Genomic DNA, 25787 nt, shown 5'->3' on the forward strand with positions numbered 1-25787 from the left:
AGCTTCAGTAAGAAATGTAGACTTTCTCCTTGGGCAATTAATTAAAAAACATCCAGCAAGGCAGTGAACTAAGATTTATACCCAGCTTCCCTCCCCTACACATTTTTTTTTTTTGAGACGGAGTTTCACTCTTGTTGCCCAGGCTAGAGTGCAATGGTGAGATCTCAGCTCACAGCAACCTCCGCCTCCCAGGTTCAAACAATTCTCCTGCCTCAGCCTCCTCAGTAGCTGGGATTATAGGCATGTGCCACCACATCTGGCTAATTTTGTATTTTTAGTGGAGAAAGAGTTTCTCCATATTGGTCAGAGTGATCTCGAACTCCTGACCTTTGGGAGGCCTGCCTTAGCCTCCCAAAGTGCTAGGATTACAGGCGTCCTCCACTTTTTCAATTAGTGATAGTAATATCTTTCAGAGAAGAACACAGATTTACATTCTAATTTTAATCTACCTATTAGAAAACTTTTTTTTAGACGGAGTTTCGCTGTTGTTACCCAGACTGGAGTGCAATGGCACGATCTCGGCTCACCGCAACCTCCACCTTCTGGGTTCGAGCAATTCTCCTGCCTCAGCTTCCTGAGTAGCTGGGACTACAGGCGTGCACCACCATGCCAGCTAATTTTTGTATTTTTAGTAGAGACAGGGTTTCGCCTCGTTGACCAGGATGGTCTCGATCTCTTGATCTCGTGATCCACCCGCCTCGGCCTCCCCAAATGCTGTGATTATAGGCGTGAGCCACCGCACCCGGCCTTTTTTTTTTTTTTAAAGATGGGGTTTCACCATGATGGCCAGGCTGGTCTTCAACTCCTGACCTCAGGTGATCCACCCACCTTGGCCTCCCAAAAGTGCTAGGATTACAGGCATGAGCCACCACGCCCGGCCTATTAGAAAAGTTTTAAAGAGCCAGGCACTGTGGCTCAAACCTGTAATCCCAGCACTTTGGGAGGTCGTGGTGGGCAGATCACCTGAGGTCAGGAGTTTGAGACCAGCCTGGCCAATTTGGCAAAATCCCATCTCTAATAAAAATACAAAAATTAGCTGGGCGTGGTAGGGCATGCCTGTAATCCCAGCTAATGGGGGTGCTGAAGCAAGAGAATTGCTTGAATCCAGGAGGCAAGGGTTGCAGTGAGCTGAGATCGCATCACTGCACTCCAGCCTGGGCAACAAAGTGAGACTCCATCTCAAAAAAAAGTAAGAAAGAAAAATAAATTTAGCCGTGCATGGTAGCACAGGCCTGTAATCCCAGCTACTCGGGAGGCTGAGCCAGGAGAATCCCTTGAACCCGGGAGTCATAGGTTGCAGTGAGCCGAGATCAAGCCAATGCACTCCAACCTGAGCTACAAGAGCGCAACTCCTTCTCAAAAAAAAAACTTTTCAAGAACAAAGTTGTTAGAGGTAGGAAGAAACTAAGGAGACACTGTTCAACCGTCTTCTAGGCAGGACCTCGCCTAGAATAGCTGAGATTTCTATTTTCTGTGTGTGTTCCTCCAGATGACTGTTTCAAACTCTGTCGCGGATGTGTGCCAATCCTCTTCCCATACCAACACTGTTACTATCTCTTGGTTTCATCTGCCTAAGCAGGGTTTTGGATGGCAGGAGGATGGGGATGGGGGAAGCAAGGGAAGAACTGGGAGGAAGTGTGACTTTGCACTATATGTGAGAATTGGCCTTTTTAGGGAAGACCCCTCAAAATCAATAGACTTATCCGTCAGCCTCCAAATTAACAGAGGTCGAATTAGAGAAGGAGAGTCTTGAGCTGGGGGAGGAAGACTTTGCACTATATGTGAGAATTGGCCTTTTTAGGGAAGACCCCTCAAAATCAATAGACTTATCTGTCAGCCTCCAAATTAATAGAGGTCGAATTAGAGAAGGAGCGTCTTGAGCTGGGGGAGGAAGGGGTGAACTGATTATCGGCGTTTGCAAATTTACGATCCCACTTCAGCTCCCAGGAGGAGGGGCGTCTGCAGCCTTTTCTCCAAAGGATCTGTTTTTTTTTTTTTTTTTTTTTTTGAGACAGAGTGTCGCTGCTACGTCGCCAGGCACCAGGCTGGAGTGCAGTGGCGCGATCTCGGCTCACTGTAACCTCCGCCTCCCGGGTTCAAGCAATTCTCCTGCCTCAGCCTCCTCAGTAGCTGGGACTACAGGCGCGCGCCACCACACGCTGTTAATTTTTGTATTTTTAGTAAAGACGGGGTTTCACCATGTTAGCCAGGATGGTCTCGATCTCTTGACCTCGTGATCCACCCGCCTCGGCCTCCCAAAGTGCTGGGATTAAAGGCGTGAAACACCGTGCCCGGCCCTTTTTTTTTTTAGACGTAATTTTTGGCTCTTGCTCTGCTCACTGCAACCTCCGCCTCCGAAGACTCCCGCCACCACGCCCGGCTAATTTTTTGTATTTTTAGTAGAAACGGGGTTTCGCCATGTTGGTCAGGCTGGTCTTGAACCCCTGACCTCAGGTGATCCACCCGTCTCGGCCTCCTAAAGCTGGGTTTACAGGTGTGAGCCACCGCGCCCGGCCTTTGCTGTTGTTTTTTTCGATGGTTAGCGGTACTGGAGAAGAGAGGTCCGGTCGGGAAAGAATCATGGCCCTGGAGATTACACATCCGCCTTCACATCAGCAGAACAGGGACGCTGGGAGTGCCGGCCGCCCTCCGGTTAGTCTGTTCCCTGACCCGGAACGGCACCGGTGCCGCCACTCACCGGCTGCCCACGTGCCGGCTACAGCGGCCACGTGGGGCCCTGAGGAAACGCCTTTAAAAAGGTTTGTCCCCTACGCTGCCCAGTACGGAGGAAAACCGGCGGAGAGCGCTGGAGGAAACTGTACGGGCTGGGGGCCGGACTTGCAGGAGCCCGGGACTGCCTGGGGCGGGGACTGGGGCGGGGCTTGGGGGCGACTGCTAGCAGGGCGGGTGGGGCCTGGGACACTGAGCGGTGGGCTTTGGAGAGCCCCTGGCTGACTCTACCTCGTCGCTTGGACTCTTCGACTTCCGCCCTGGAGCAAGTCCCGGAAGCTGGGCGGCCATGGAGTCCACGCTGGGCGCCGGCATCGTGATAGCCGAGGCGCTGCAGAACCAGCTAGCCTGGCTAGAGAACGTGTGGCTCTGGGTCACCTTTCTGGGCGATCCTAAGATCCTCTTTCTGTTCTACTTCCCCGCGGCCTACTACGCCTCTCGCCGTGTGGGCATCGCGGTGCTCTGGATCAGCCTCATCACCGAGTGGCTCAACCTCGTCTTCAAGTGGTGAGACAGCGAAGCCCTCCGGCATCCTGGTCCCCGCCCCCGAGGGCCCTGAGTCGTGTAAGCCCTGGTCTCTCTCAGCAGCTGTCACAAGGGCCTTCCCACCCCTACTCTAGTCCCTAATTTTTTCCCTTTGAGCATGTTTGTGCAGCTTGGACTCAAACCTTAGAGTCCATCCATCCTACTCATTGGACCAGTGTTCCTCAAACCGGTCTGATCGAGAAATCACCTAAGGGGCGTGTCTAAAATGTAAATATCCTATCCTCATCTCACACTTACTGATTTAGAAACTCCAAGGGGTTAGGAATTTATTTTTTATTTTTATTCTTTTTTTTGGGGAGGGGGAATATATATATATATATATACCCAAATATAGTATACTCTCTCTATATATACATATAAATTCTCTATATATCTATATATAGATATATAGATAGAGAGAGAGAGGGATACTGAATCTTACTCTGTCACCTAGGTTGGAGTGCAGTGGCACGATTTTGGCTCACTGCAACCTCCGCGTCCTGGGTTCAAGCCATTCTCCTGCCTCAGCCTTCCCTGTAGCGGGGATTACAGGCTCCCACCACCACGCCCAGCTACTTTTTGTATTTTTAGCGGCGGGGTTTCACCATGTTGGCCAGGTTGGTCTCGAACTCTTGACCTCGTGATCTGCCCACCTCAGCCTCCCAAAATGCTGGGATTACTGGTGTGAGCCACTGCACCCAGCGGGAATTTATATTTTAACAAATATTTATGGTGATTTAAGTGGAGAGTTCTACCTCTCAACTCACTTTTTCATTCATCTATTCATTCATTTGCTATAATTTTTCAGAAGCGTGCTTAGTGTTGGGCATCACAGGAGCTGCTAAGGACAGAGACACCTTGCAGATTAATGTGTGGTCCTTGGACCACACACAACAGCATAGGCAACACTTGAAAACTAGCTAGAAATGTAGACTCTCAGACCCAGGGCCAGAGTTACTGAATCAAAATCTGCATTTTATCAGGGTCCCAGTTGATAATCAGGATCCCCAGTTGATTCCCTGTGTGTGTGCAGTAAAGTTTGGGCTAAAGCTCAGCTTTTCAGGGAACACTTTCCCTTCTTTCTCCTTCATTCACTAGTAGATGACTCTTCACACTGAGACTTAGAAGCCAGGAAGCTCAAGGACATGGGTAAAGACCCTGTGGCCTTGGGGCTGGGCATGCAGCCACAACTTCCTTCACCTCAGCCTCTATTGCCAGATACCCAGCCTGGGGGAAGAAAGGGAGGCTCATACTAGTTATTTCTTTTTTTTTTTTTTTTCGAGACAGAGTTTCGCTCTTGTTACCCAGGCTGGAGTGCAAGGGCACGATCTCTGCTCACCGCAACCTCCGCCTCCTGGGTTCAGGCAGTTCTCCTGCCTCAGCCTCCTGAGTAACTGGGATTACAGACACGCGCCACCATGCCCAGCTAACTTTTTGTATTTTTAGTAGAAATGGGCTTTCATCATGTTGACCAGGATGGTCTCCATCTCTTGACCTCGTGATCCACCCGCCTCGGCCTCCCAAAGTGCTGGGATTACAGGCGTGAGCCACCACACCCGGCTTTTTTTTTTTTTTTTTTTAAGATGGGGTTTCACCATGGTGGCCAGGCTGGTCTTGAACTCCTGACCTCAGGTGATCCACCCACCTTGGCCTCCCAAAGTGCTAGGATTACAGGCTTGAGCCACTGTGCCCCACCATACTAGGTATTTCAATGGGCTGCAATGACTTGCTGAAACAGCCTCATCCTTACAGTAAAGGGAACCACAGTAGTCTTTTCAGTTCCTTCTTGCCTAATTGCCCTTTGCTTTGTGCTCTCTCCTCCCTCAAAGTCTGTAAGCCTCCCTCTCCAGTCCTTGTCCCCCAAAGATCACAATCTCCCCCAGATATTATTATTGTTATTATTATTATTGAGACGGAGTCTTGCTGTGTCACCAGGCTGGAGTGCAGTGGTGCAATCTCGGCTCACTGCAACCTCCACCTCCTGGGTTCAAGCGATTCTTCTGCCTCAGCCTCCTGAGTAGCTGGGACCACAGGCATGTGCCACCATGCCCAGCTAATTTTTGTATTTTTAGCAGAGACAGGGTTTCACCATGTTGGCCAGGATGGTCTCGATCTCTTAACCTCGTGACCCACCCACCTCATCCTCCCAAAGTGCTGGGATGACAGGCATGAGCCACTGCACTTGGCCTCCCCCAGACATTATTAATGTCCCCCAAATGGCAAAGCCCCTATTCATTTTCCTTTCTTTCTTCCTTTTTTTTTTTTTTTTTTTTCAATTTTAATGACAGAGTTTTTTTCTTGTCGCCCAGCCTGGAGTGCAATGGCAAGATCTTGGTTTACTGCAATCTGCCTCCCGGATTCAAGCGATTCTCCTGCCTCAGCCTCCCAAGTAGCTGAGATTACAGGTGCATGCCACCACACCCAGCTAATTTTTATATTTTTAGTAGTGACGGAGTTTCTCCATGTTGGCCACACTGGTCTCAAACTCCTGACCTCAGGTAATCCGCCCGCCTTGGCCTCTCACAGTGCTGGGATTATAGGTGTGAGCCACCGTGCCTGGCATTCTCTTTTTTTTTTTTAAGATGGAGTCTCTCTCTGTCGCCCAGGTTAGAGTGCAATGGCACAATCTTGGCTCACTGCAACCTCTGTCTCCCAGGTTCATGTGATTCTCCTGCCTCATCCTCCCGAGTAGCTGGGATTACAGGTGCCCACCACTCTCCTGGCTAATTTTTGTATTTTTAGTTGGGGAGGGTGGTTCACCATGTTGGCCAGTCTGGTCTCAAACTCCTGACGTCAGGTGATCCACCTTCTCAGCCTCCTAAAGTGCTGAGATTATAGGCGTGAGCCACCACTCCTGGCACCCCCATTCATTTTCTAAGTGAGCACTTGATGTATACTAGGCTCAGTTTTCAGAGACGAGAGGCAAGTGCCTTCTGTATCTTCCTTCCCAGCATGCAGCATCCTGCCAGCATCTCATTTGCTATCTTATCTTTTCTCTTCCTGGCCACAGCAGCCTCTTCAGTGTGTGGTTTCCCAGGGCCCAGCCAAGCACTTGCTAGACCAGAGGATTTTGAAATTTTTTTGTCCTCCTTATTCTTTCTCAACCTCCTGTGTCCATTTCCCACTCCCATTTTCAGACATGAGAGGCTCACATAAATAATTTAGATGTGGATAATTCAGGCTATAACTGGGGACATGAAGGCACAGGTAGTAGGAGGGTTAGTGAGGGAGAGAGAGCTGAGTCCTGGGCTCTATGGATGATAAGAGTTGGCTCTTCAGTGAAAGGGGATAGAGTGGGATGGCTGAGTATCGCAGAGTGCACACACATACTTGCCACAATCTCTTGCCTCTGTATCAGTTTTTTTATTTTATTCACTTTTTTTTGTTTTCTTCTCCATCACTAGGCTAGAGTACAATGGCACAATCACAGCTCACTGCAGCCTCAACCTCCTGGGCTCAAGTGATCCTTCCCACTTCAGCCTCTGATGTAGCAGGGACTACAGGTGCACCCCAAGATGCCTGGCTAATTTTTGTAGTTTTTGTAGAGATGGGGTTGTGTCGCCAAGCGAAGTGGCTCATGCCTGTAATCCCAGCACTTTGGGAGGCCGAGGCTGGTGGATCACTTGACGTCAGGAGTTCGAGACCAGCTTAGCCAACATAGTGAAACCCCATCTCAGAAAAAAAAAAAAGAGATGGGGTTTTGTCCTGTTGCCCAGGCTGGTCTCGAACTCCTGGGCTCAAGCGATCTGACTGCCCAGCCTCCCAAGTAACTGGGACTAAAGGTGTACACCACCACTTCTAGCTAATTTTTTTTTATTTTTGTTGAATCTGGGTCTTGCTATGTTGCCCAGGCTGGTCTTGAACTCCTGGTGTCAAATGATTCTCCAGCCAAGGCCTCCCACAGTACTGGGATTACAGTCATGAGCCACTGTACCTGGCCTCAGGCTAGTTTTTAAAAATATTTCCAGGCCGGGCACAGTGGCTCATGCCTATAATCCCAGCACTTTGGGAGGCCGAGGTGGGTGGATCATGAGGTCAAGAGATTGAGACCATCCTGGTCAACATGGTGAAACCCTGTCTCTACTAAAAATACAAAAAAATTAGCTGAGCCTGGTGGCGCGTGCCTATAGCCCCAGCTACTCGGGAGGCTGAGTCAGGAGAATTACTTGAACCCAGGAGGTGGAGGTTGCGGTGAGCCAAGATCGTGCCATTGCACTCCGGCCTGGGTAATAAGAGCAAAAACAAAACAAACAAACAAAAAAAACTCCATCTCAAAAAAACCCAAAAAACCAAAAAATATTTCCACAGGCTTTGAGGGTTAAGGGAAAAAAGAAAATAAATAGTGTGTTTTATTCCTCCTGTTCTAAGGTAGAAAACCATGGCACGGTATCCATGGATACCTTGAGAGCAATGTACAGAATTGGAGCCCCTTTTTGACTTCACCCCTCAGGCCCTCCGGAGTACTCCGTGTCCTGCTCCGCTTGCATCTCCTTGGCTGTGTGTGCATGTGGAAAGTCATCTTGCATCTGTTCTCTTCCAGGTTTCTGTTTGGAGACAGGCCCTTTTGGTGGGTCCATGAGTCTGGGTACTACAGCCAGGCTCCAGTCCAGGTTCACCAGTTCCCCTCTTCTTGTGAGACTGGTCCAGGTGGGAAGCCTCAAACATCCTCCCTTTCCCAATGTGGTTAGGATTCAGGTGAACATTTCAGAGTACTTTTCAGCCTGGGTGGCCCAACCATAGGTCTAGCCTCCCAATTATAGGCCCAGAGAACAAAGGAGCCCCAGAGAGACCAAGCTGAATTATGGGAGGAGGGTACTCATGCTATGTACCAGCTGCCCACCTTGTACAGAGTACACTCAAGAGACACAGGTCAGGATAGAAGCCTGAGCGCAGTGACCTCAGGTGGCAGTAAAAAGGCCTCAGAGCAGAGCGAGCTATGGATCAGTGCCAGGGAAAAGCTCTCTTCTCAGCCAGGAGAGGCAGCTGTGTTACTGGGACATCACCAGAGGCCCTGGGTTCTGCCTCCATCTTCTCACCACGAGCTTCTGGATTTGCTGGCAGGCAGCCCTTCTGGACACTGCATGGTCACAGGAGCAGCCCTTTGGCCTATAATGACAGCCCTCTCTTCACAGTTGGCCACTCGGACCCACAGGTATACCCTTGGTATTGCCCACCATTGGGAACACGGCTGATGGCACCATGTACCTAAAAGACCCAGCAGCATGGCAGCCTGGGAGCTGGAGTTCTGGGGTCCCTGGGGTATGTGGTCAAGACATGGGGTACTTGGGTGCTACAGGAGGCCGAGCTGTGTATGGGTGCACTCTGAGCTCCTTGCCTCTCTTCTTTCTAGCCGCTGGGTAAGGGTGATGCCTACCCTGGCTTATTGCACATTCCTTTTGGCGGTTGGCCTGTCGCGGGTCTTCATCTTAGCACATTTTCCTCACCAGGTGCTGGCTGGCCTAATAACTGGTGAGCAACTAGGGCAACGGGGTGGGCTGAGAGGATGCCTTCGGCAGTGGGAGGATCAGTCTAGGATCTTCCCAGCTTCTGTAGAGCCCACCCCAGAGGCCTCTCTTATGTCTCAGTTTGTTCTCTTGCCAGGCTGCACTGCAGCTGGGGGTGGGGGCTGGGAGGGTCATATCCTTAAACTCCTTGAAGCTGCTGTCACTCTACTCTCATAGGCGCTGTCCTGGGCTGGCTGATGACTCCCCGGGTGCCTGTGGAGCGGGAGCTGAGCTTCTATGGGTTGACTGCACTGGCCCTCATGCTAGGGACCAGCCTCATCTATTGGACCCTCTTTACGCTGGGCCTGGATCTTTCTTGGTAAGTCTCACTTTGAAGCCTGGATGGGCTGGGCCCTGTCCTATCTTGCCTGCACCTAGCCTGTTGGGTCTCTGGTTCATTATAGCTAAAAAGGACACATTACCTATTCATATAGACCCTCAAAGGCACAAAGCAGAACATAGGAGTGGGCCCAGGGGCAGATGGCCAAGAGCCAGAGGCCTTCTACGTTCTAGTTTCTCTTGGCAAGGACTCTTCTTCCCCACAGGTCCATCAGCCTAGCCTTCAAGTGGTGTGAGCGGCCTGAGTGGATACATGTGGATAGCCGGCCTTTTGCCTCCTTGAGCCGTGACTCAGGGGCTGCCCTGGGCCTGGGCATTGCTCTGCACTCTCCCTGCTATGCGCAGGTGCGTCGGGCACAGCTGGGAAATGGCCAGAAGGTAGCCTGCCTTGTGCTGGCCATGGGGCTACTGGGCCCCCTGGACTGGCTGGGCCACCCCCCTCAGATCAGCCTCTTCTACATCTTCAATTTCCTCAAGTACACCCTCTGGCCATGCCTAGTCCTGGCCCTCGTGCCCTGGGTAGTGCACATGTTCAGTGCCCAGGAAGCAGCACCCATCCACTCTTCCTGACTTCTTGTGTGTCTGCTTCTTTCCTTTTTCTCCCACTAAGCCAACACTCTGTGACTACCACACTCCGGGAGGCAGCCCCATGCTCTTCCAGCCCCCAAGCAGGCCCTCCTCTAAATCTGCTTTCCTACCACCTGGTCTTAGCCCCAAAGATGGACCTTCTCTCTCCTAGAGAAGCTGGTCCTCCCTCTTCCTTTCCTCTCAAGCCCCCAAAGAGCAAAGGCAACAGCAAGACCAGTGGGTTCCTGCAACACTGTGAAGGGCAGCTGGGGCAGCCCCAATAAAGCCCTCGAATACTCCGAGATTCCTTTCTTGCCTGTGCGTACCTCTCCATAGGCCTTGCCTGTGTGTGCACAAGCGGAACCCTTGCCAGGCTGCTCCAGTGGTCTCTGTGCCACCTCTGTTTCCAGGGGCAGAGAGGCAGGAAAGGAGAGGGCTGTAAACTCAGGTGAGACCTCTTGGCCCCCGGACCCCCTGCCTCATCACTGCCTAGGCCACATGAGAAGTCCCATGAGATGCTTTGACTATATTCAGCGTAACCCTGACTTTCACCTACGGGACAGATCTTGCGCCCCAATCTCCATTTTCGTAAATTGGCTTCTAGTCCAGGGGCTGGAGCAAAGATTAGTGTTTTTGGCTAGATAGGAGGATGAACTACTACTCCATTTGGGAGCCCAGAGAATAGAGATATTGGCCCCAGAAGGCACTGCCAGAAACAAGTTTATTTACACAAGGACAAACAGTGTAACAGGTTACAAAATCCTTAACTGAAATCCATATCCAGGGAGACAAAGCAAGGAGTGGGTTTACATGAGAACCAGACCAGCCACAGGGAGAGGGTGGGCAAGGTGCCTGGAGCCTGGGGCTCAGCAGAGAGGACTAGTACACTGGGCCTAGCCCCATCCCCATCCCCCAGGAGGATCTAAAACATAGAACACATAGCGCACAATGAACCAATGAATTGATGGTGCTGGGGCTCCTGCCCCTCCCCTGGCTCCCTCAACCCTGCTCAGGCCCCCAATAGGATAATAAATATGTAAACAGATTGGTGGGGCCCTGGGGTTGGGAGGAGAGAAAGTATGTGTGGTACTGGGGAGGAGGAGAGAGGAAGAGTCAGCCCCCTAAGAGCCACTTCCCATCTTTGGTTTCCTACAGGCTGGACAGCATTCCCTGGAAGCCTTGTAGGCCCACAGCCCCTGGCAAGGCTCCTGGGAAGGAGAAGGGGCAGACCCCAGCCCCCTTGGGCTTGGGGCCAGCAAAGGGAGCCCAAGAATGGAAACTCCAGTGGAGGGCCAACTCCTGGATCCCTGGGTTCTGGCCTTACCCCTTCTAGAACCCCCACTCTCACCATCCCTAGGCTCCAAAGCAAAAGGCCTCAGGAGGGAGTGAGCCCCTGCCCCTTCTACCTGCAGCATGCTGGATGGCTACGGAAAGCTAGTCCTGACAGCAGGGGCGCTCTCACCAGCCTGGAGCCCCCCTGCAGGGACCACCTTCTCCCCCTGCCCAGGCTGTGCCAGCAGAGGGACAGGGAGGCCATCCAAGTAAGGTGGGGAGCAGGCCTGGTTCTACAGCTCCTCCTGGCCCCTGAGAACCCAAGAGACCAGTCCTCTCCTTCCCCACACACTTTTCACCCTCTCAGCCCCGGGGAAGGGGAAGCAGGCCCTGAAGAGCCCTGCTCAGCCCCCACTGACAGCAAGATAGCCCTGCTCACAGACCGCAGCCATGGCTTGGGCACCAGCCTCCCATCAGTGCTGAGACCAAGGAGGAGGAAAGGGGTCTGCGCAGATTGAGAGGACGAAGAAGGGGGAAACAGTGGAGAATCGCAGGGTGGGTACCCACCTCCCTTCCCCTCTGCCTCTTAGTAGTGGACCCTCCAGATCCCCCCCTGAGGCTGGAGAAGGGAGGAGGGTGAAATTAAGGCATTTCCCCCCAAGTCAGCTGAAACCAAGGCACCGACTTCCTGTTCCCTCCTCACTCAGGGGGGCCCCAGAACTGGAGGGTACTGTCAGGGTCCCGTGTCCACCTTGAGCTGGCCCAGGCTCCAAGGGGGAAAAGGACAGAATGCAGGAAAATGGGTGGAGGAATACCCGGGTCAGGGCTGGGAATACACCCCCCCACCCCCTGCGGAGGGAACAGGCTTCTAGAGCTGAGATGGAGGCCACAGGGCTGGGGGCCTGAGGCAGTGTGGAGGAGCAGGAGGGGCAAGGCTGAGAGACCCACACAGCACACCTTGTTGAATGTGTGACTTTTTGTTTTTAATAGAAAAAATAAACAAAATCACAATGGTGAAGCCCAGAGGGATGGGGGCTGGGGTGTCACAGGGCAGGCTCCTGCTCCATGGGCTCCTCTGCCGGCCTGTTCGGGACAAACACAGGGGAAGGTGTTGAGTTGTGCACATCAGCAGGGGCGAGGGCAGAGAGGTAGCAGGGGTGCTGCTTACCTGGGGCTGTGCTCCCGGGCTGCCGCAGCCTGGACCTGCTCAGCCCCCACTGACAGCAAGGCCATGGCGCTCACAGTCTCAGCCTCCTCGGTCTCACCTGCCTGGGCCTCCCGCAGGGAACGGCCCAGACCAGCGGCGAACTTCTGCACACAGCTCCAGTGTTTGCCTGTGGATGAGAGGTGGGCAAGGGGTGAGGGAGGGCAGACGACACCCACATGAACTGCTCCAGTTCTGGTGCTCCCACAAGCTCCGCCCCCCTTGGCAGCCCGAGCCCCTCCATGAGTCCCCACGCACTCTGGATCTCGATGACTTTCTCTAGTGTGGCCACTGCATTGATATTGGGCTTTTGCTGCAAGACTGCCTCATCCAAGGGCTGCAGCTGGCAGGGGAAAGAAGAGAAGCTTAAGGTAGGGAGTAGGATTGCGATACGTACCCCTCTAAGTGCCCCACTCGGTCCCAGATATCCCTCATGACAGGGGCAAACATGGTCTTTTTGGACAAACCCATATTCAGAAAGCCTTCCCTGGCCATTAGCTATTCCTTAGGACCAAAGAAAAGCTTCCTAAGGGGCTCCCAGTGCTAACTGGCCCCTCAGCCCCATGGCCTGCCACCTCCCAGCCCCTTCCCACCCCTCACCTCTACACTGAGCAGAGCCGAGACACAAGCCTCAGAGGCATCACAGATGGCGGTCAAGTCGTGGCCTCCCTCCAGGGCCAGCACCACCCGGCCCTCTGCCAGGGTCATCAGCTGCCTGGTCAAGTGGCCAAAACCTTTGGGGATGGGTGAAGGGAGGAGGATGAAATGGTAAAAGGTATTCAATTCAAGAGTCAGTAAGAAAAGGAGAGAAAAAGAAACAGAGGTGTGGTGGCTCATGCCTGTAATCCCAGCACTTTGGGAAGCCAAGGTGGGTGAATCACTTGAGGTCAGGAGTTCGAGACCAGCCTGGCCAATATGGTGAAATCCTGTCTCTACTAAAAAAAATTTAAAAATTAGCCACACACCTATATGGTGGCACACACCTGTAGTCTCAGCTATTCAGGAGACTGAGGCAGAATCGCTTGAACCCAGGAGGTGGAGCTTGCAGTGAGCCAAGATCGTGCCATTGCACTCCAACCTGGGTGACAGAGCGAGACTCCATCTCAAACAAAAAGAAAAAGACAAGAGGTGGGACAAATAGCACAAAATATGATGGCAGATATAAACTCTAATAGATCCATAATAAAATACAATGGTGGCCGGGCATGGTGGCTCACACCTGTAATCCCAGCACAAGAGGCCGAGGCAGGTGTATCACAGGAGATTGAGACCATCCTGGACAATATGGTGAAACCCTATCTTTACTAAAATACAAAAAATTAGCCAGGTGTGGTGGCATGTGCCTGTAGTACCAGCTACTCAGGAGGCTGAGGCAGGGGAATTGCTTGAACCCAGGAGGCAGAGGTTGCAGTGAGCTAAGATCACGCCACTGCACTCTAGCCTGGGCAACAGAGCAAGACTCCATCTCAAAAAAAATAAAATACAATGTCAATGGGCTAAACGCCTTATCACACTCAAAACATTAACAGACTGGCTAAAGACTCCGATGACCAGTTGCTTTCAAGGAGCAACACTGCAACACCAGGGACCACAAGGTCCATTGCTACAGCTCCTGGCAGTGTGAATCCTCTACCCTTTGCTACCCGACTTCCACCTGTCAGCCCCTCAAGGCCAAGGCTGGCAGAGGACGAGTTGGGGGAGTCATCAAGATGATTCCAAGTCTAGGCCCTGCCCCTGCTTTCCCCATCCCCAGCAGTATCAGTCTGTTCCCTGCCCCATGCCCCACTGGACTCTATCCTCACTATTCCACTTCCTCCATCCCCCAGCACGCTTACATCTGGCAGTGACAGAGTAGCCACCCAGTGGTGACAGATGTCCTTCAACAGCATCAAACCCGGCAGAGACTAGGACCACGTCAGGTGAGAACTCGTGGGCAATGGGCATCACCACTGTCCTGCAAAGGGATGGCCCAAGCTGAGCCCAGCAGATGGCCAGGCCAGGCCTTGTCCCACTTATGCCAGAGACAACCCCCTCTACCCACACCGAACTGAGTGCCTTCTGTCCCCTCCCACCGCAGGGCCCAAGGGGGCTCCCTGTGACTCCCGTGGCCCTTTTCAGTCCCTACCTGAAGGCTGTAAGGTACTCCACGTCTCCAATGGGGGGGTCCACACCTCCTGTCCATGCCACATTCACATTGTACCCCACGCCTGGCCCTCCACCAACCTGACACCAGAGTTGGGGAGAGAGCTATTCTCACTGCCTGGGGATCCCAAACATTGCCCCTGCCCTCACCCCTGCCCTCACTCCTGCCTCCAGGTCTCACTCCACTGACCTCTGCTCTGCCTGGAAGAGCAGTCAGATCAGTGTGGTCTTCCCTCTAGGAGCCCAGACTCCCCAGGTACCAGCACCACTGGGCCTCTGTGGCTCCCCACCAGATCCCACTGTGCCACCTCCCAGAGGGGTCAACAGAGTCTGTATTTATGTCCAGGAGCTATACCTCTTCAGGAGCCCCAGAGCCTGGAAAGAAGTTCCCGTTGTCATAGCGATGCAGAGAGATGTAGAGCACAGAGGGGTCGTTGTAGAATGCCTGCTGGGTGCCATTGCCGTGGTGAATGTCCTAGGAGGGGAGGTGGAAGCATCAGGAAAATGGCCCATGGTCTGACACAATGGTCACAATTCCACCTGTCAGCCGGGCGCTGTCACTCACGCCTGTGCTCCCAGGATTTTAGGAGGCTAAGGGCTTGGGGGATTGCTGAGCCTAGGAGTTCAAGACCCACCTGGACAACATAGCAAAACCCCAACCTCCAAACCAAAAAAACTCCACCGGCCCCACCCCAGTGCATGGTGGGCTTTGGGGGTATACCCACCCTAGCCACGGGGCATCCGTATTCTGTTCACAATGGCATTGCCCACCCCACGATTCTCTAACTGGGGTCTGAGCCTCTGTGGTGTGCCACTGTGTAGGGGATACTCAAAGTCAGGGGATAAATGTGGCAGATCTCCCTACAGAACCCATTCCGCTTCACCGTTTGGAGGAAAACATTAAGGCCAGTAGGGAGTTTAAAACCAGCAGATCACATTTCTTTGAGACAGAGTTTCACTCTTATTGCCCTGCTGGAGTGTGGTGGCCCCACTCGGCTCACTGCAATCTCCACCTCCCGCATTCAAGTGATTCTCCTGCCTCAACCTCCTGAGTAGCTGGGATTACAGGGATGTGCCATCACGCCCAGCTAATTTTTTTTTGTATTTTTAGTGGAGATGGGGTTTCCCCATGTTGGCCAGGCTGGTCTCAAACTCCTGACCTAAGGTGATCCACCTGCCTTGGCCTCCCAAAGTGCTGGGATTAAGGCATGAGCCACTGTGCCGGGCCTTTTTCTTTCTCTTTTTCTGAGAGACAGAGTCTCACTCTGTCATCGAGACTGGAGTGCAATAGCATCATCTTGGCTCACTGCAATCCCAGGTTCAAGTGATTCTCCTGCCTCAGCCTGCCAAGTAGCTGGGATTACTGGCTCTCGACACCACACCTGACTAATTTTTTGTATTTCCAGTGGAGACGGGATTTCACCATGTTGACCAGGCTGGTCTCAAACTCCTGACCTCAAGTGATTCACCTACCTTGGTCTCCCAAAGTGCTGGGATTACAGGCTTTGAGGCACTGTGCCCAGCCACAAACACTTAAGATTCTGAAGAAGGATACATTTACATAAAATTTTTTTTTTTTGTGAGACGGAGTCTTGCTCTGTCACCAGGCTGGAGTAAAGTGGCACAATCTCGGCTCACTGCAACCTCTGCCTCCTGGGTTCAAGCGATTCTTCTGCCTCAGCCTCCCGAGTAGCTGGGACTACAGGCGCGTGCCACCACACCTGGCTAAATTTTTGTATTTTTAGTAGAGACGGGGTTTCATCATGGCCAGGATGGTCTCAATCTCTTGACCTCACGATCCACCCACCTCGGCCTCCCAAAGTGCCAGGATTACAGGCATGAGCCACTACGTCTAGCCCATTTACATAAAATTTTAGGCCAGAATTGGGCTTCCATCCTTCCCTAGGCTCACTCCTGGCTACTTCCCCAGCTCACAGAGTGGCATGTGCCTCTGCCTCCACCATTAGGAGCAGGGTTTGAGAAGCACCGGTGGTAGCATGAGCAGAGTGCTGGGGCCAAAAGGCCTGGTCTGAAACCCAGTGCCAATATCCCCAGCAGAGTGGCCTTGGGTGAGTCACACAACGACTGACACCTTCATTTGCAGAAATGGACATCACTGTTCTTACTACTCGAGGTGGCCATAAAGTATTCATTGGGTTCCTGGTATACAGTAGTCGTAGGTGGTGGGAGAAAAAATCGGCTACTAGCAATGGCAGTAGCATCACTACTGTCCAAGATAGGAAATCCTGGGACTTCACTGCTTGAAGCTGCAACGTGAGGACCAAGATGGAGCAGGAGCTAAATGTCTTTCACAGAGAGGAGGGAGCCCTGCTGGAATGTGAGGTTAGTCATCCGGCAGGAGCCCCAGCACCCTTCCTTCTGCACCAGGCACCTGAGGACGAGGATGACTGGGCTGCTTGGAGGTGGGGCTGGGGGAGGGGACTTCCTGGTCCCAGCTCTGCCCACCCCTGCCCAGCCCCACCAGCTCACTGCCTACCCAGTCCACGATGAGAACCTTGCCCACGTTCAACTTCTGTTGTAGGAGTTTTGCTGTGATGGCTACGGAGTTGAAAAAGCAGAATCCCCTGAGGTGGGCGGGGGAGAAAAGGGCGGAGGTCAGCTTCAGCATGACCTCCCTTCAGTAAAGGGAGGTCAGTTTGCAAGAGACAGGAAGGGGCGAGGGCAGAGAATCTAGGGCACTCACATGGCTGTGGACTCCTCGGCGTGGTGTCCTGGGGGCCGGATGATGGCAAATCCATTCTGAAGAGGTGCGGGTAGAGGTCAGGGACAAGATCCAGGCAGGAAGGCCGTGGAGGGGGTGGCACAGGACAGAAGCACAAGCCAGGCAGGGAAGTGAACACAAACCAGAAAAGCAGATCTATATGTTCAATGCAGTTTTGTTGGTTTTTGTTGTTGTTGTTGTTTATTTTGTTTGTTGTTGTTTATTTTGTTTGTGTTGTTTATAGGGTCTTGCTCTAGCACCCAGGCTAGAGTGCAGTGGTGCGATCATGGCTCACTACAACCTTGGCCTCCCAGGCTCAGGCAATCCTCCCAACTCAGTCTCCTGAGTAGCTTGGACTACAAGCACACGCCACCATGCCTGGTTAATTTTTTGTAGAGACAGTGTTTCATCATGTTGCCCAGGCTGGTCTCCAACTCCTGGGCTCAAGCTATCTGCCCGCCTCAGCCTCCCAAAGTATTGAGATTACAGGTGTGAGCCACTGTGCCCAGCCTCAACGGACCATTTTGAATGCCAACCATGAGGCTTGAGCAAGGAGATAGTACTTCTGCCTCGAGATACCCATGAGCGCACTAGGCATTCGTGTCTTTTTTTGGTCCCTCATACACCTTAATCCCAGCTGACACCTCCTTCCCACCCTGGTGTCCAAGAGTTGGGCTTGCAAAGGACAGTGTCTCACTGAAAGGAACCCAAGGCTGCCCCTGTCCGCTGCCACTAGAAGCAGGACCATGCCAAGGGGCACCAAGGTCACAAGCACATGCTCACCTTAAGCTCTCCCGCAGCCACCTTGAAGGCCAGCTCCAGCAGGCAGCCCACCGCCATGCGCACAGCACTGGAGGAGTGCATCTCATTCCACACAGTGTCGCTGTCCACCTGCAGGGCAGGAGAGCAGGCTTCAGCATGCCCCCTGCAGGGGGAGGGCAAGAACAGGGAAAGCACCTGGACAGTGGGCCAGCAGCCGTGGGAGGCAGGGAAGAGACAGCGCTGGGAGAGCTGCCCACCCACCCCCACTACTGCACGTCCTACTCACCCCGATGCCCCCACAAGGCAGCACGGCATACATCTTCTGGCTGATGGGGCCTGCAGGCAAGAGGGACAGAGCTATACTACAAGTGGCCTCGGGTGGATCATTTGAGGTCAGGAGCTCAAGACCATCCTGGCCAACATGGCGAAACCCATCTCTACTAAAAATACAAAAATTAGCCAGGCATGGTGGCACATGCCTATAAACCCAGCTACTTGGGAGGCGGAGGCAGGAGAATCACCTGAGCCTGGGAAACGGAGGTTGCAGTGAGCTGAGATCGAGCCACTGCACTCCAGCCTGGAGAACAGAGAAAGACTATCTCAAAAAAAAAAAAAAAAAAAAGAAGTGGCCTCAGCTGCCAGGGCTACTACAGGCTTAGCCACTAAAAATGAGGGGTCAGACCCAAGTATAAAGCCTCTGCAGCCCACACCAGTGGGAGCTGTCAGTCCAGTTCTTGGGGACATCCTACCTCTAGGGTTGGAAGGTAGGCAGAGAGGAGCATGATAAGCCTGGAGGAGAGCAAAGCGGTACCCCCAGCCGAGCACCCCCGGATGGGGATCCTCCTGCACCACACCCGACACATGCTCTATGTTAATGGCGCCCTCTGGAGGTGTATGATGTGATAACTGTGCCACCTCTGCAGCAGTGATGCCCTGTGCCCAAGGGGACAACCCTCCTAGCCTGGCTCGGCGGTCCTCCTGACAGCCCCCATCTCACCCTGGCACTGGACATGCCCTGCCCGCCCACCCACGTGCCAGCTCACCAAGCAACTTCTTGCTGTCCAGCTTCTGCCGGTTGAGGGGGCTGGTCCCATAGAGCAGGGTGTGGTATTCAGAGTGCACTGCCTGGATCTCCTCTAACGTGGCTTTGCGACCCCGGATCCGCTGTCAGGAGGATCAGTCATAGGGGTCACAGAAAGGCGCAGCTCTCCCAGCCCCTCTCTGCCCAATAGCCAGGGGCACACAGAGCCACTTGCTGGCCTCAGGAGCTCCAAATATTTTTGAGAAAGTAGACCCTGGCTCCATCATGACCCTACTCCAGGATCCTCCCACAGTCAGCTGGGGACCATGCAGGAATATATGCTGCAAGGGATGGAATGGAAGGGGGTGGGGGGGGCAGAGAACTGGCCCTGAAGTGTGGGGGTGAAGAGAGGATGAGGAAGAGGCATGAAGAGAGGCTTCTCTAATGGGGAAACAAAGGCTGGATTTCAGTTGAGGGCCAGAGGAAGGAGGGGCTCCCTTACCTCGCACTTGCTAAGCAGGCCTGTCTCCTGCAGCCGGGACCAGATGCTCTGGATCCGGCCAGCATGTTCAGGGTGCACATGTGTGTTTCCGCACATGCACTGGTGCTTTAGCATGAACGTGTCGTAGACCACACCTGGGCCACAGACCCATTGTCAGCCAGCACTGCTCGGGGCCCAGGGTCCCAGCCTGGCTACCTCGGTCCTCAGCAGGGCTCATGGAGCTCTCTCCAACCCCCAGGTCCAAACTCCTCCCCATGGCCACCCTCCCACACAACTGCCCCCTCTCCGCTTGTTTGTTTTTCTCTTTGAAACAGGGTCTCGCTCTGTCAGCCAGGCTGGAGTGCAGCGGCGCTATTGGCTCACTGCAGCCTTAACCAGAGCCCTCCACCATCCTGTGCTCAAGCGTCCCCCCACCTCAGCGTTCTGAGTAGCTGGCACTACAGGCACGTGCTACCACACCTAGCTTTTTTTTTTTTTTGAGACGGAGTTTCGCTCGTTACCCAGGCTGGAGTGCAATGGCATGATCTCGGCTCACCGCAACCTCTGCCTCCGGAGTTCAGGCAATTCTCCTCCCTCAGCCTCCTGAGTAGCTGGGACTACAGGCACGCGCCACCATGCCCAGCTAATTTTTTGTATTTTTAGTACAGACGGGGTTTCAACATGTCAACCAGGATGCTCTCAATCTCTTGACCTCATGATCCACCCGCCTCGGCCTCCCAAAGTACTGGGATTACAGGCATGAGCCACCGAGCCCGGCCTTTTTTTTTTTTTTTTTTTTTTTTTTAAAGAGACAGGGTCTCACTATGTCACTCACACTGGTCTCAAACTCCTAGGCTCAAGTGATCCTCCCTCTTTGGCCTCCCAAAATGCTTGGATTGCAGGTGTGAGACACTGCAGCTGGCCTTTCCTCTCTAGCCTTTGGCCCCTCTCAACTCCTGAAATTCCTTTCCTCCATTATTGCCTGTCAGAAGCTTCCGTGCTCCTCAACTCCAGCAAGGCTGCCCTGGACACCCCACAGGTCCAATCTCTGCCAGCTGTACCCCTCAGCTGCACCCTTCTTCCTGTTTCCCCTCCTGCCAAACCCATGTCTTACTCCCCACTGGTGACATGGGACCGCCCTCAGGGATGTCTGTGTCCTCCCAGAGCCCAGCCTGTGGCAGCTTCATGGGGAAAAGGACTCTGGTCTCATCCCAGACCTCACAGGGAGAAGGAAGGGAAGGTCGAAGGGCAGGGCCCAATGGGGGCAGCAGGCTCTCTCTACCCAGCACTTCAGGCTATGGGGCAGTCCTTCCTTCCATGGGGTGAGAAAGATGCTGCCCAGTGGGCAGAGGTGGAGCTACCCACTCTCCCAGCTGAGGCAGAAAGCCCTGCCACTACCACGAACAGCTCTGGGATACAGGGAGGGAATGAAGGCCTGTGTCCCCACCTTTCAGGGTGCCTCAGGGGCTCCAGCAGCCTCTTCCCCCTGCCTACAGGCCAGACACCACCCACAGGCCCCGTGCCTAGACATAACTGGTGGTGGGGACTCACCTGTGGTGAACAGGTGTTTCACAGGCTGGTCTGGAGGGCTCTTCATGCCTCCAGGGGCAGCAGGGGAGGACTGCGTGCGGCCCAGGGCCTGGTGAGGCACAGTGGCCAGGCTGAGGGGTGCCTGGTACACCTGCAGTGGCTGCAGCTGTTGGGCATCTGAGAATAGCTGGAGGGGATGACAGTGGGAGCGGGCCTGGGTCAGACTCAGCCGGACAGGGGTGAGGGCAGGACCTCCAGGGGAGTCCCAATCCAGCACTTTTCTTCTAAGTCTTCTCCTTCCCCCACCTCCTCCCACTTGCTCCCTCCTGGGACAGGAGACATATCTCCTCTGAGACAGAGAGGGATGGGGGGGATGTGATGAGTCACATCAAAGAGTAGCATTGAGGTAAGAGGCTGAGAGGGGCGGGGGCGGGGTGAGTCAGGCCCAGAGGGCTCTGCTGTGTCCGCAATGAATGGAGTGCCAGCTAGGCTCGAGGTAGACTGTAGTAACAGCGGGGGCGTGTGTGTACACACGCGCACAGGCGCGCAGAGGGACCGACGCACAGCCGGCCCTACGCAGGCAAAAACGCAGATACACACAGGCCATGTGTGCACACACACACAGACACAAGCAGAGAGGCAGGCCAGTATCAGAGATGCAGGGAGGGAACTGGCAGCCTAGGACAGACACAGCTCTGAGGTCAACAGTAACAGCAGCTCCCCCTTCTCCCCGCTGGCCTCCTTCCCACTCCCCTTTTGCTCTCTATAGAATGCTGCTCCTGCAAGGCCTGGAAACTGCAGATGGGGAAAAGGGAAAGACAAGGGCAGAGGCAGCAGCAGGGAAGGACAGAGCGGTGGTGACTAAGGGCTGAGACCACGGACCAGGGACGGGGCTCACCTTTTTGTAACCAGCACTGGGCTCCTCCGAGTTGGGCCCCTCCTCAGCACCACTCTCACCCTCCTCGTCCTTGACCTGGATGCAATCCTCCTCCTCCCCATCCTCTTCCTCCTCCTCCTCCTCCTCCTCCAGGTCTTCCTGTGTGCTCTCACTCTCTGTGGAGCCCTCCCGGGGCATGGTCAGGGCTCCCTCCCCCAGCAAGGCCTCCTGCTGCTCCGTCAGCTCCTCCTCTGTTTCCTCAGGGTGGGTGGTGGGCTGCCTGGGCAGCTCCCCTGTTTTGGTGAGGATCTGGTAACAGAAATAGGTACATCAGCTGGGGGCAGCCTGTAACCCAGACCGATCTATCCTTCCCTCCCTCACTTCTTCCAGGCAGAGCTTCTACATGTGTTAGAAAAAGGCCAGGTGGCTCCTCTGAGAGGAGGGCTCTTTTTTTTTCTTCTTGAGACAGAGTCTCCCTCAGTTGCCCAGACGGGAATGCAGTAGTGCTATCTCAGCTCACTGCAACCTCTGCCTCCCAGGTTCAAGAGATTCTCCTGCCTCAGCCTCCCCAGTGGCTGGGATTATAGGTGCATGCCACCATGCCCAGCTAATTTTTGCTTTTTTTTTTTTTTTTTTTTGAGATGGAGTCTTGCTCTTGTTGCCCAGGCTGGAGTGCAATGGCGTGATCTCGGCTCACTGCAACCTCTGCCTCCTGGGTTGAAGCGATGCTCCTGCCTCAGCCTCCCAAGTAGCTGGGATTACAGGCACCTGTCACCACGCCCAGCTAATTTTTGTGTTTTTAGTAGAGAACGAAGTTTCACCATGTTGGCCAGGCTGGTCTCATACTCCTGATCTGCCCACCTGAGCCTCCCAAATTTCTGGGATTACAGGCGTGAGCAACTGCACCTGGCCTGAGGTGGACTTTTCTGCCAGCCTGGTGCTCACCTGTGTCCTGCCCCCAGCACAGCCCCAGGCCATTCACCTCTCTAGGCTCACCTTGCCCAGCTGCAGCTGCTGCTGCTTCTGCTTCTCCAGGAACTGCTGGTGCTGCTGTTGCATGACCAGCTGCTGCAGGGCCTGGGGACTCTGCGGCAGCGGTGAGGACTGAGTGCGGCTCAGGGGCCGATGCCGTGGGAGCTTGCCCACTGTCCGCATGCTGGTGGCCACACGTTCACCCGTCACTAGTGGGGACTGCCCGTGGAGTGGCACTATGGAGTTAGGGGTGACGACTAAGCACCATTGTCAGGGCACCTGAGTGCCCCCCAAGACCGCATCTTGCCCCCATATCCCCTCTGGAATATCACCACCTAAATAGTTAGGAAACACCCTGGGGGACCTGGAGCACCCTCCACCCAAACCTGAGCCCCATTCTTTCTCTTCGCCACGACTGAAGAGTTTCACAACTCTAAGGTACTGCCTCCAGAAAGCCTTCCTGGATTCACCGTCTTTTCCCTTTGATTTGCTTAATTGAATAAACTGAGTACAAATGTAGTCTGGAGCCCTGTTTGAGTGAACAATGACTTGTTCTCCCCAAGTGCAACAAGGCCTCCTTGATCATGGACCCCCATGGATCCTGCCAGGCCAGAAAGCCCTGGGAGCCAGGATCATGTGTCTTTCAAGCAGAACCTCTTCTGATGCCAACAGGTACTTAAGGGCTGTCTAAAGCTGTGCTGTCCCGTCCCATGACTACTGGTTACACATGACTACAGAGCCCTTCAACACAGCCTATCTAAAGTGAAATGTGATGTGTGAAGTATACACTAGATTTCAAAGACTTAGTATGAAACACAAAAAGCAAAATATCTCACTGGTAACTGTATGTTGGCCAAGCACAGTGCAGTTTACACCCATAATCCCAGCACTTTGAGAGGCCAAGGCAGGAGGATGGCTTGAGCCCATGAGTTCAAGACCAACCTGGGCAGCCAGGCACAATGGCTCACATCTGTAATTCCAGCACTCTGGGAGGCCGAGTTGGATAAACTACCTGAGGTCAGGAGTTTGAGACCAGCCTGGCCAACATGGTGAAACCCTGTCTCTAATAAAAATACAAAAAATTAGCTGGGTGTGGTGACGCATGCCTGTAATCCCAGCTACATGGGAGGCTGAGGCAGGAGAATCACTTGAACCTGAGAGGCAGAGGTTGCAGTCAGCTGAGATCATGCCACTGCTTTCCAGCCTGGGCAAAAAGAGTGACACTTCGTCTCAAAAAAAAAAAAAAAAAAATTAGCTAGGTGTGGTGGCTGATGTCTGTAGTCCCAACTACTCAGGAGGCTGAAGCAAAAGAACTACTTGAACTCAGGAGGCGGGGGTTGCAGTGAGCCGAAATCCTGCCATTGCACTCCAGCGTGGTGACAGAATGAGACTCTGTCTCAAAAAAAACAAAACAAAGACCAGCCTGGGCAATATAGCAAGATCCTGTCTCTACAAAAAAAAAAATCTTAATTAAAAAATAAAAAGCTGCTGGGCGCGGTGGCCCACGCCTATAATTCCAACACTTTGGGAGACCAAGGTGGGTGGATCACAAGGTCAGGAGTTCAAGACCAGCCTGAGCAACATAGTGAAACCCTGATTCTACCAAAAATACAAAAATTAGCCAGGCGTGGTGGTGCACGCCTGTAATTTCAGCTACTGGGGAGGCTGAGGCAGGAGAATCACTTGAACCCAGGAGGCAGAGGTTGCAGTGAACTGAGATCGCACCATTGCACTCCAGCCTGGGTGACAGAGCAAGACTCTGACTCAAAAATAAAAATAAAATAAAACCTCATGCTGAGCATGGTGGCTCACACCTATAATCCCAGCACTTTGGGAGGCCAAGGTAGGCAGATCACCCAAGGTCAGGAGTTTGAGACCAGCCTGGCCAACATGGTGAAACCCAGTCTCTACTAAAAATACAAACAATTAGCTGGTGTGGTGGCAGGCGCCTGTAATCCCAGCTACTCAGGAGGCTGAGGCAGTAGAATTACTTGAACCCAGAAGGTGGAGGCGGCAGTGAGCCGAGATTGTACTACTGCACTCCAGCCTGGGCAACTGAGTGAAACTCAGGAAAATAAATAAATAAATAAAGATATGCACATGTATTACAGAAATGATAATATTCTGGATATACTGAGTTAAATATATGTCATAAAATTAATTCCACTTGCTTCTTTTTTTTTTTTGGAGATGGAGTCCGGCTCTATCGCCCAGGCTGGAGTGCAATGACGCGATCTTGGCTCACTGCAACCTCCGCCTCCTGGGTTCAAGTGATTCTCCTGCCTCAGCCTCCTGAGTAGCTGGAATTATAGGAGCCCGCCACAGCACCCAGCTAACTTTTGTAATTTTAGTAGAGATGGGGTTTCACTATGTTGGCCAGGCTGGTCTCAAGCTCCTGACCTCAAGTGATCTACCTGCCTTGGCCTCCCAAAGTGCTGGGATCACAGATGTGAGCCACTACGTCCAGCTCCATTTGCTTCTTGTTACGTTTTCCAATGTGGCTGCTAGAAATTACATATGCAGGTTGTGTTATGTTTCTACTAAACAGCACCGCTCTGGGATGTGAACTCCAAGATGGCAGCAGATTTTGTCAAGAACAGTGCCTGACATCCCATAAGGTAGCCCATGTTTCTAGATTGTGGAAGAAATCCCTGCTGCTGTTGATGCTGCTGAGGGGAGCTGTGACAGCAGGGCTGCAGAGTTTCCCTGGCTGTTGGTCCTGACCTGAGCCCCTCCCTTGCACAGCTGCCTGCCCACTCACCAGCAATGAGGGTGCTCTGCTGCCGGGCCTGCTCCAGCAGTAGCACGTGCTGCAGCAGGGAGGCATGTCCATGGGGGCTCCCGTCGCCCTCCAGTGCCACGCCCAGCAGGCAGCCAGGGATAGAGGATGTGCTCATGAACTTGCCGGTCAGCATGCCACCCTGCCGCAGGGACTGGAGGGCCTGCCTCTCGGCCTCCTGCTGCGTTGACAGCTTCGGGGAGGCCTGGGGGGTGGAGGGAGGGGCTTATACAGCCTCAGTACTGCCAACTTTGGACCAGCATCCCCATCTACCCACTATCTACCCACCAGCTCTGGGTAGGGCCAAGCGATCTCCCTTACGGCTTTGGAAGAGCAAAAGCCCCAGCTGGGGGCATCCAG

At 53.4% G+C, this 25787-nt stretch overlaps 2 protein-coding genes across 55 annotated transcripts in view; one reads left to right on the top strand and one right to left on the bottom strand.

Annotated features, from left to right (window-relative positions):
- Positions 1–2884: 2884 nt before the first annotated feature.
- Positions 2885–9969, top strand: G6PC3 (glucose-6-phosphatase catalytic subunit 3). 5 transcript variants are annotated; one of them, XM_035303082.3, is made up of 6 exons: positions 2885–3237; positions 7796–7902; positions 8317–8407; positions 8606–8724; positions 8937–9078; positions 9287–9969. In XM_035303082.3, exons 1-6 carry the CDS (start codon positions 3020–3022, stop codon positions 9666–9668), a joined length of 1059 nt encoding a protein of 352 aa, XP_035158973.1. In that variant the 5' UTR covers positions 2885–3019; the 3' UTR covers positions 9669–9969. The 5 variants fall into 5 exon arrangements, with proteins under 5 accessions (XP_035158973.1, XP_002748090.1, XP_078228757.1 ...); XM_002748044.6 differs by having other exon boundaries at positions 9305–9969; XM_078372631.1 differs by lacking the exon at positions 8606–8724 and having other exon boundaries at positions 8914–9078.
- A 1929-nt stretch (positions 9970–11898) lies between these two features.
- Positions 11899–25787, bottom strand: part of HDAC5 (histone deacetylase 5) — a 44404-nt gene continuing 30515 nt past the window's right edge. For 22 of the 50 annotated variants that reach the window (XM_035303030.3, XM_035303029.3, XM_035303027.3 and 19 more), the window contains 17 exons: positions 25410–25632; positions 22673–22884; positions 21698–21985; positions 20821–20986; positions 19291–19424; positions 18811–18931; positions 18054–18103; positions 17789–17896; positions 16988–17043; positions 16781–16868; positions 14639–14758; positions 14267–14364; positions 13977–14095; positions 12742–12875; positions 12400–12484; positions 12106–12271; positions 11899–12020 (listed from right to left, as the gene is read on the bottom strand). In XM_035303030.3, coding sequence (XP_035158921.1) covers positions 11981–12020; positions 12106–12271; positions 12400–12484; positions 12742–12875; positions 13977–14095; positions 14267–14364; positions 14639–14758; positions 16781–16868; positions 16988–17043; positions 17789–17896; positions 18054–18103; positions 18811–18931; positions 19291–19424; positions 20821–20986; positions 21698–21985; positions 22673–22884; positions 25410–25632 — 2208 coding nt within the window. In that variant the 3' untranslated portion in view covers positions 11899–11980. The remainder of the gene's footprint in view (positions 12021–12105; positions 12272–12399; positions 12485–12741; positions 12876–13976; positions 14096–14266; positions 14365–14638; positions 14759–16780; positions 16869–16987; positions 17044–17788; positions 17897–18053; positions 18104–18810; positions 18932–19290; positions 19425–20820; positions 20987–21697; positions 21986–22672; positions 22885–25409; positions 25633–25787) is intronic. The other 28 variants (XM_078372603.1, XM_035303037.3, XM_035303033.3 and 25 more) reach the window with 3 other exon arrangements.

Source organism: Callithrix jacchus, chromosome 5 (genome assembly GCF_049354715.1).
Source record: "Callithrix jacchus isolate 240 chromosome 5, calJac240_pri, whole genome shotgun sequence".
NCBI lineage: Eukaryota > Metazoa > Chordata > Mammalia > Primates > Cebidae > Callithrix > Callithrix jacchus.

Bases quoted from the DNA above. Each gene is read 5' to 3' on its own strand.
- G6PC3 (XM_035303082.3), top strand. From the start codon at position 3,020: ATGGAGTCCACGCTGGGCGCCGGCATCGTGATAGCCGAGGCGCTGCAG. The intron at 8,408-8,605 runs GTATACCCTTGG...TCTTCTTTCTAG, and splicing joins TTGGCCACTCGGACCCACAG to CCGCTGGGTAAGGGTGATGC. The intron at 8,725-8,936 runs GTGAGCAACTAG...CTACTCTCATAG, and splicing joins GCTGGCTGGCCTAATAACTG to GCGCTGTCCTGGGCTGGCTG.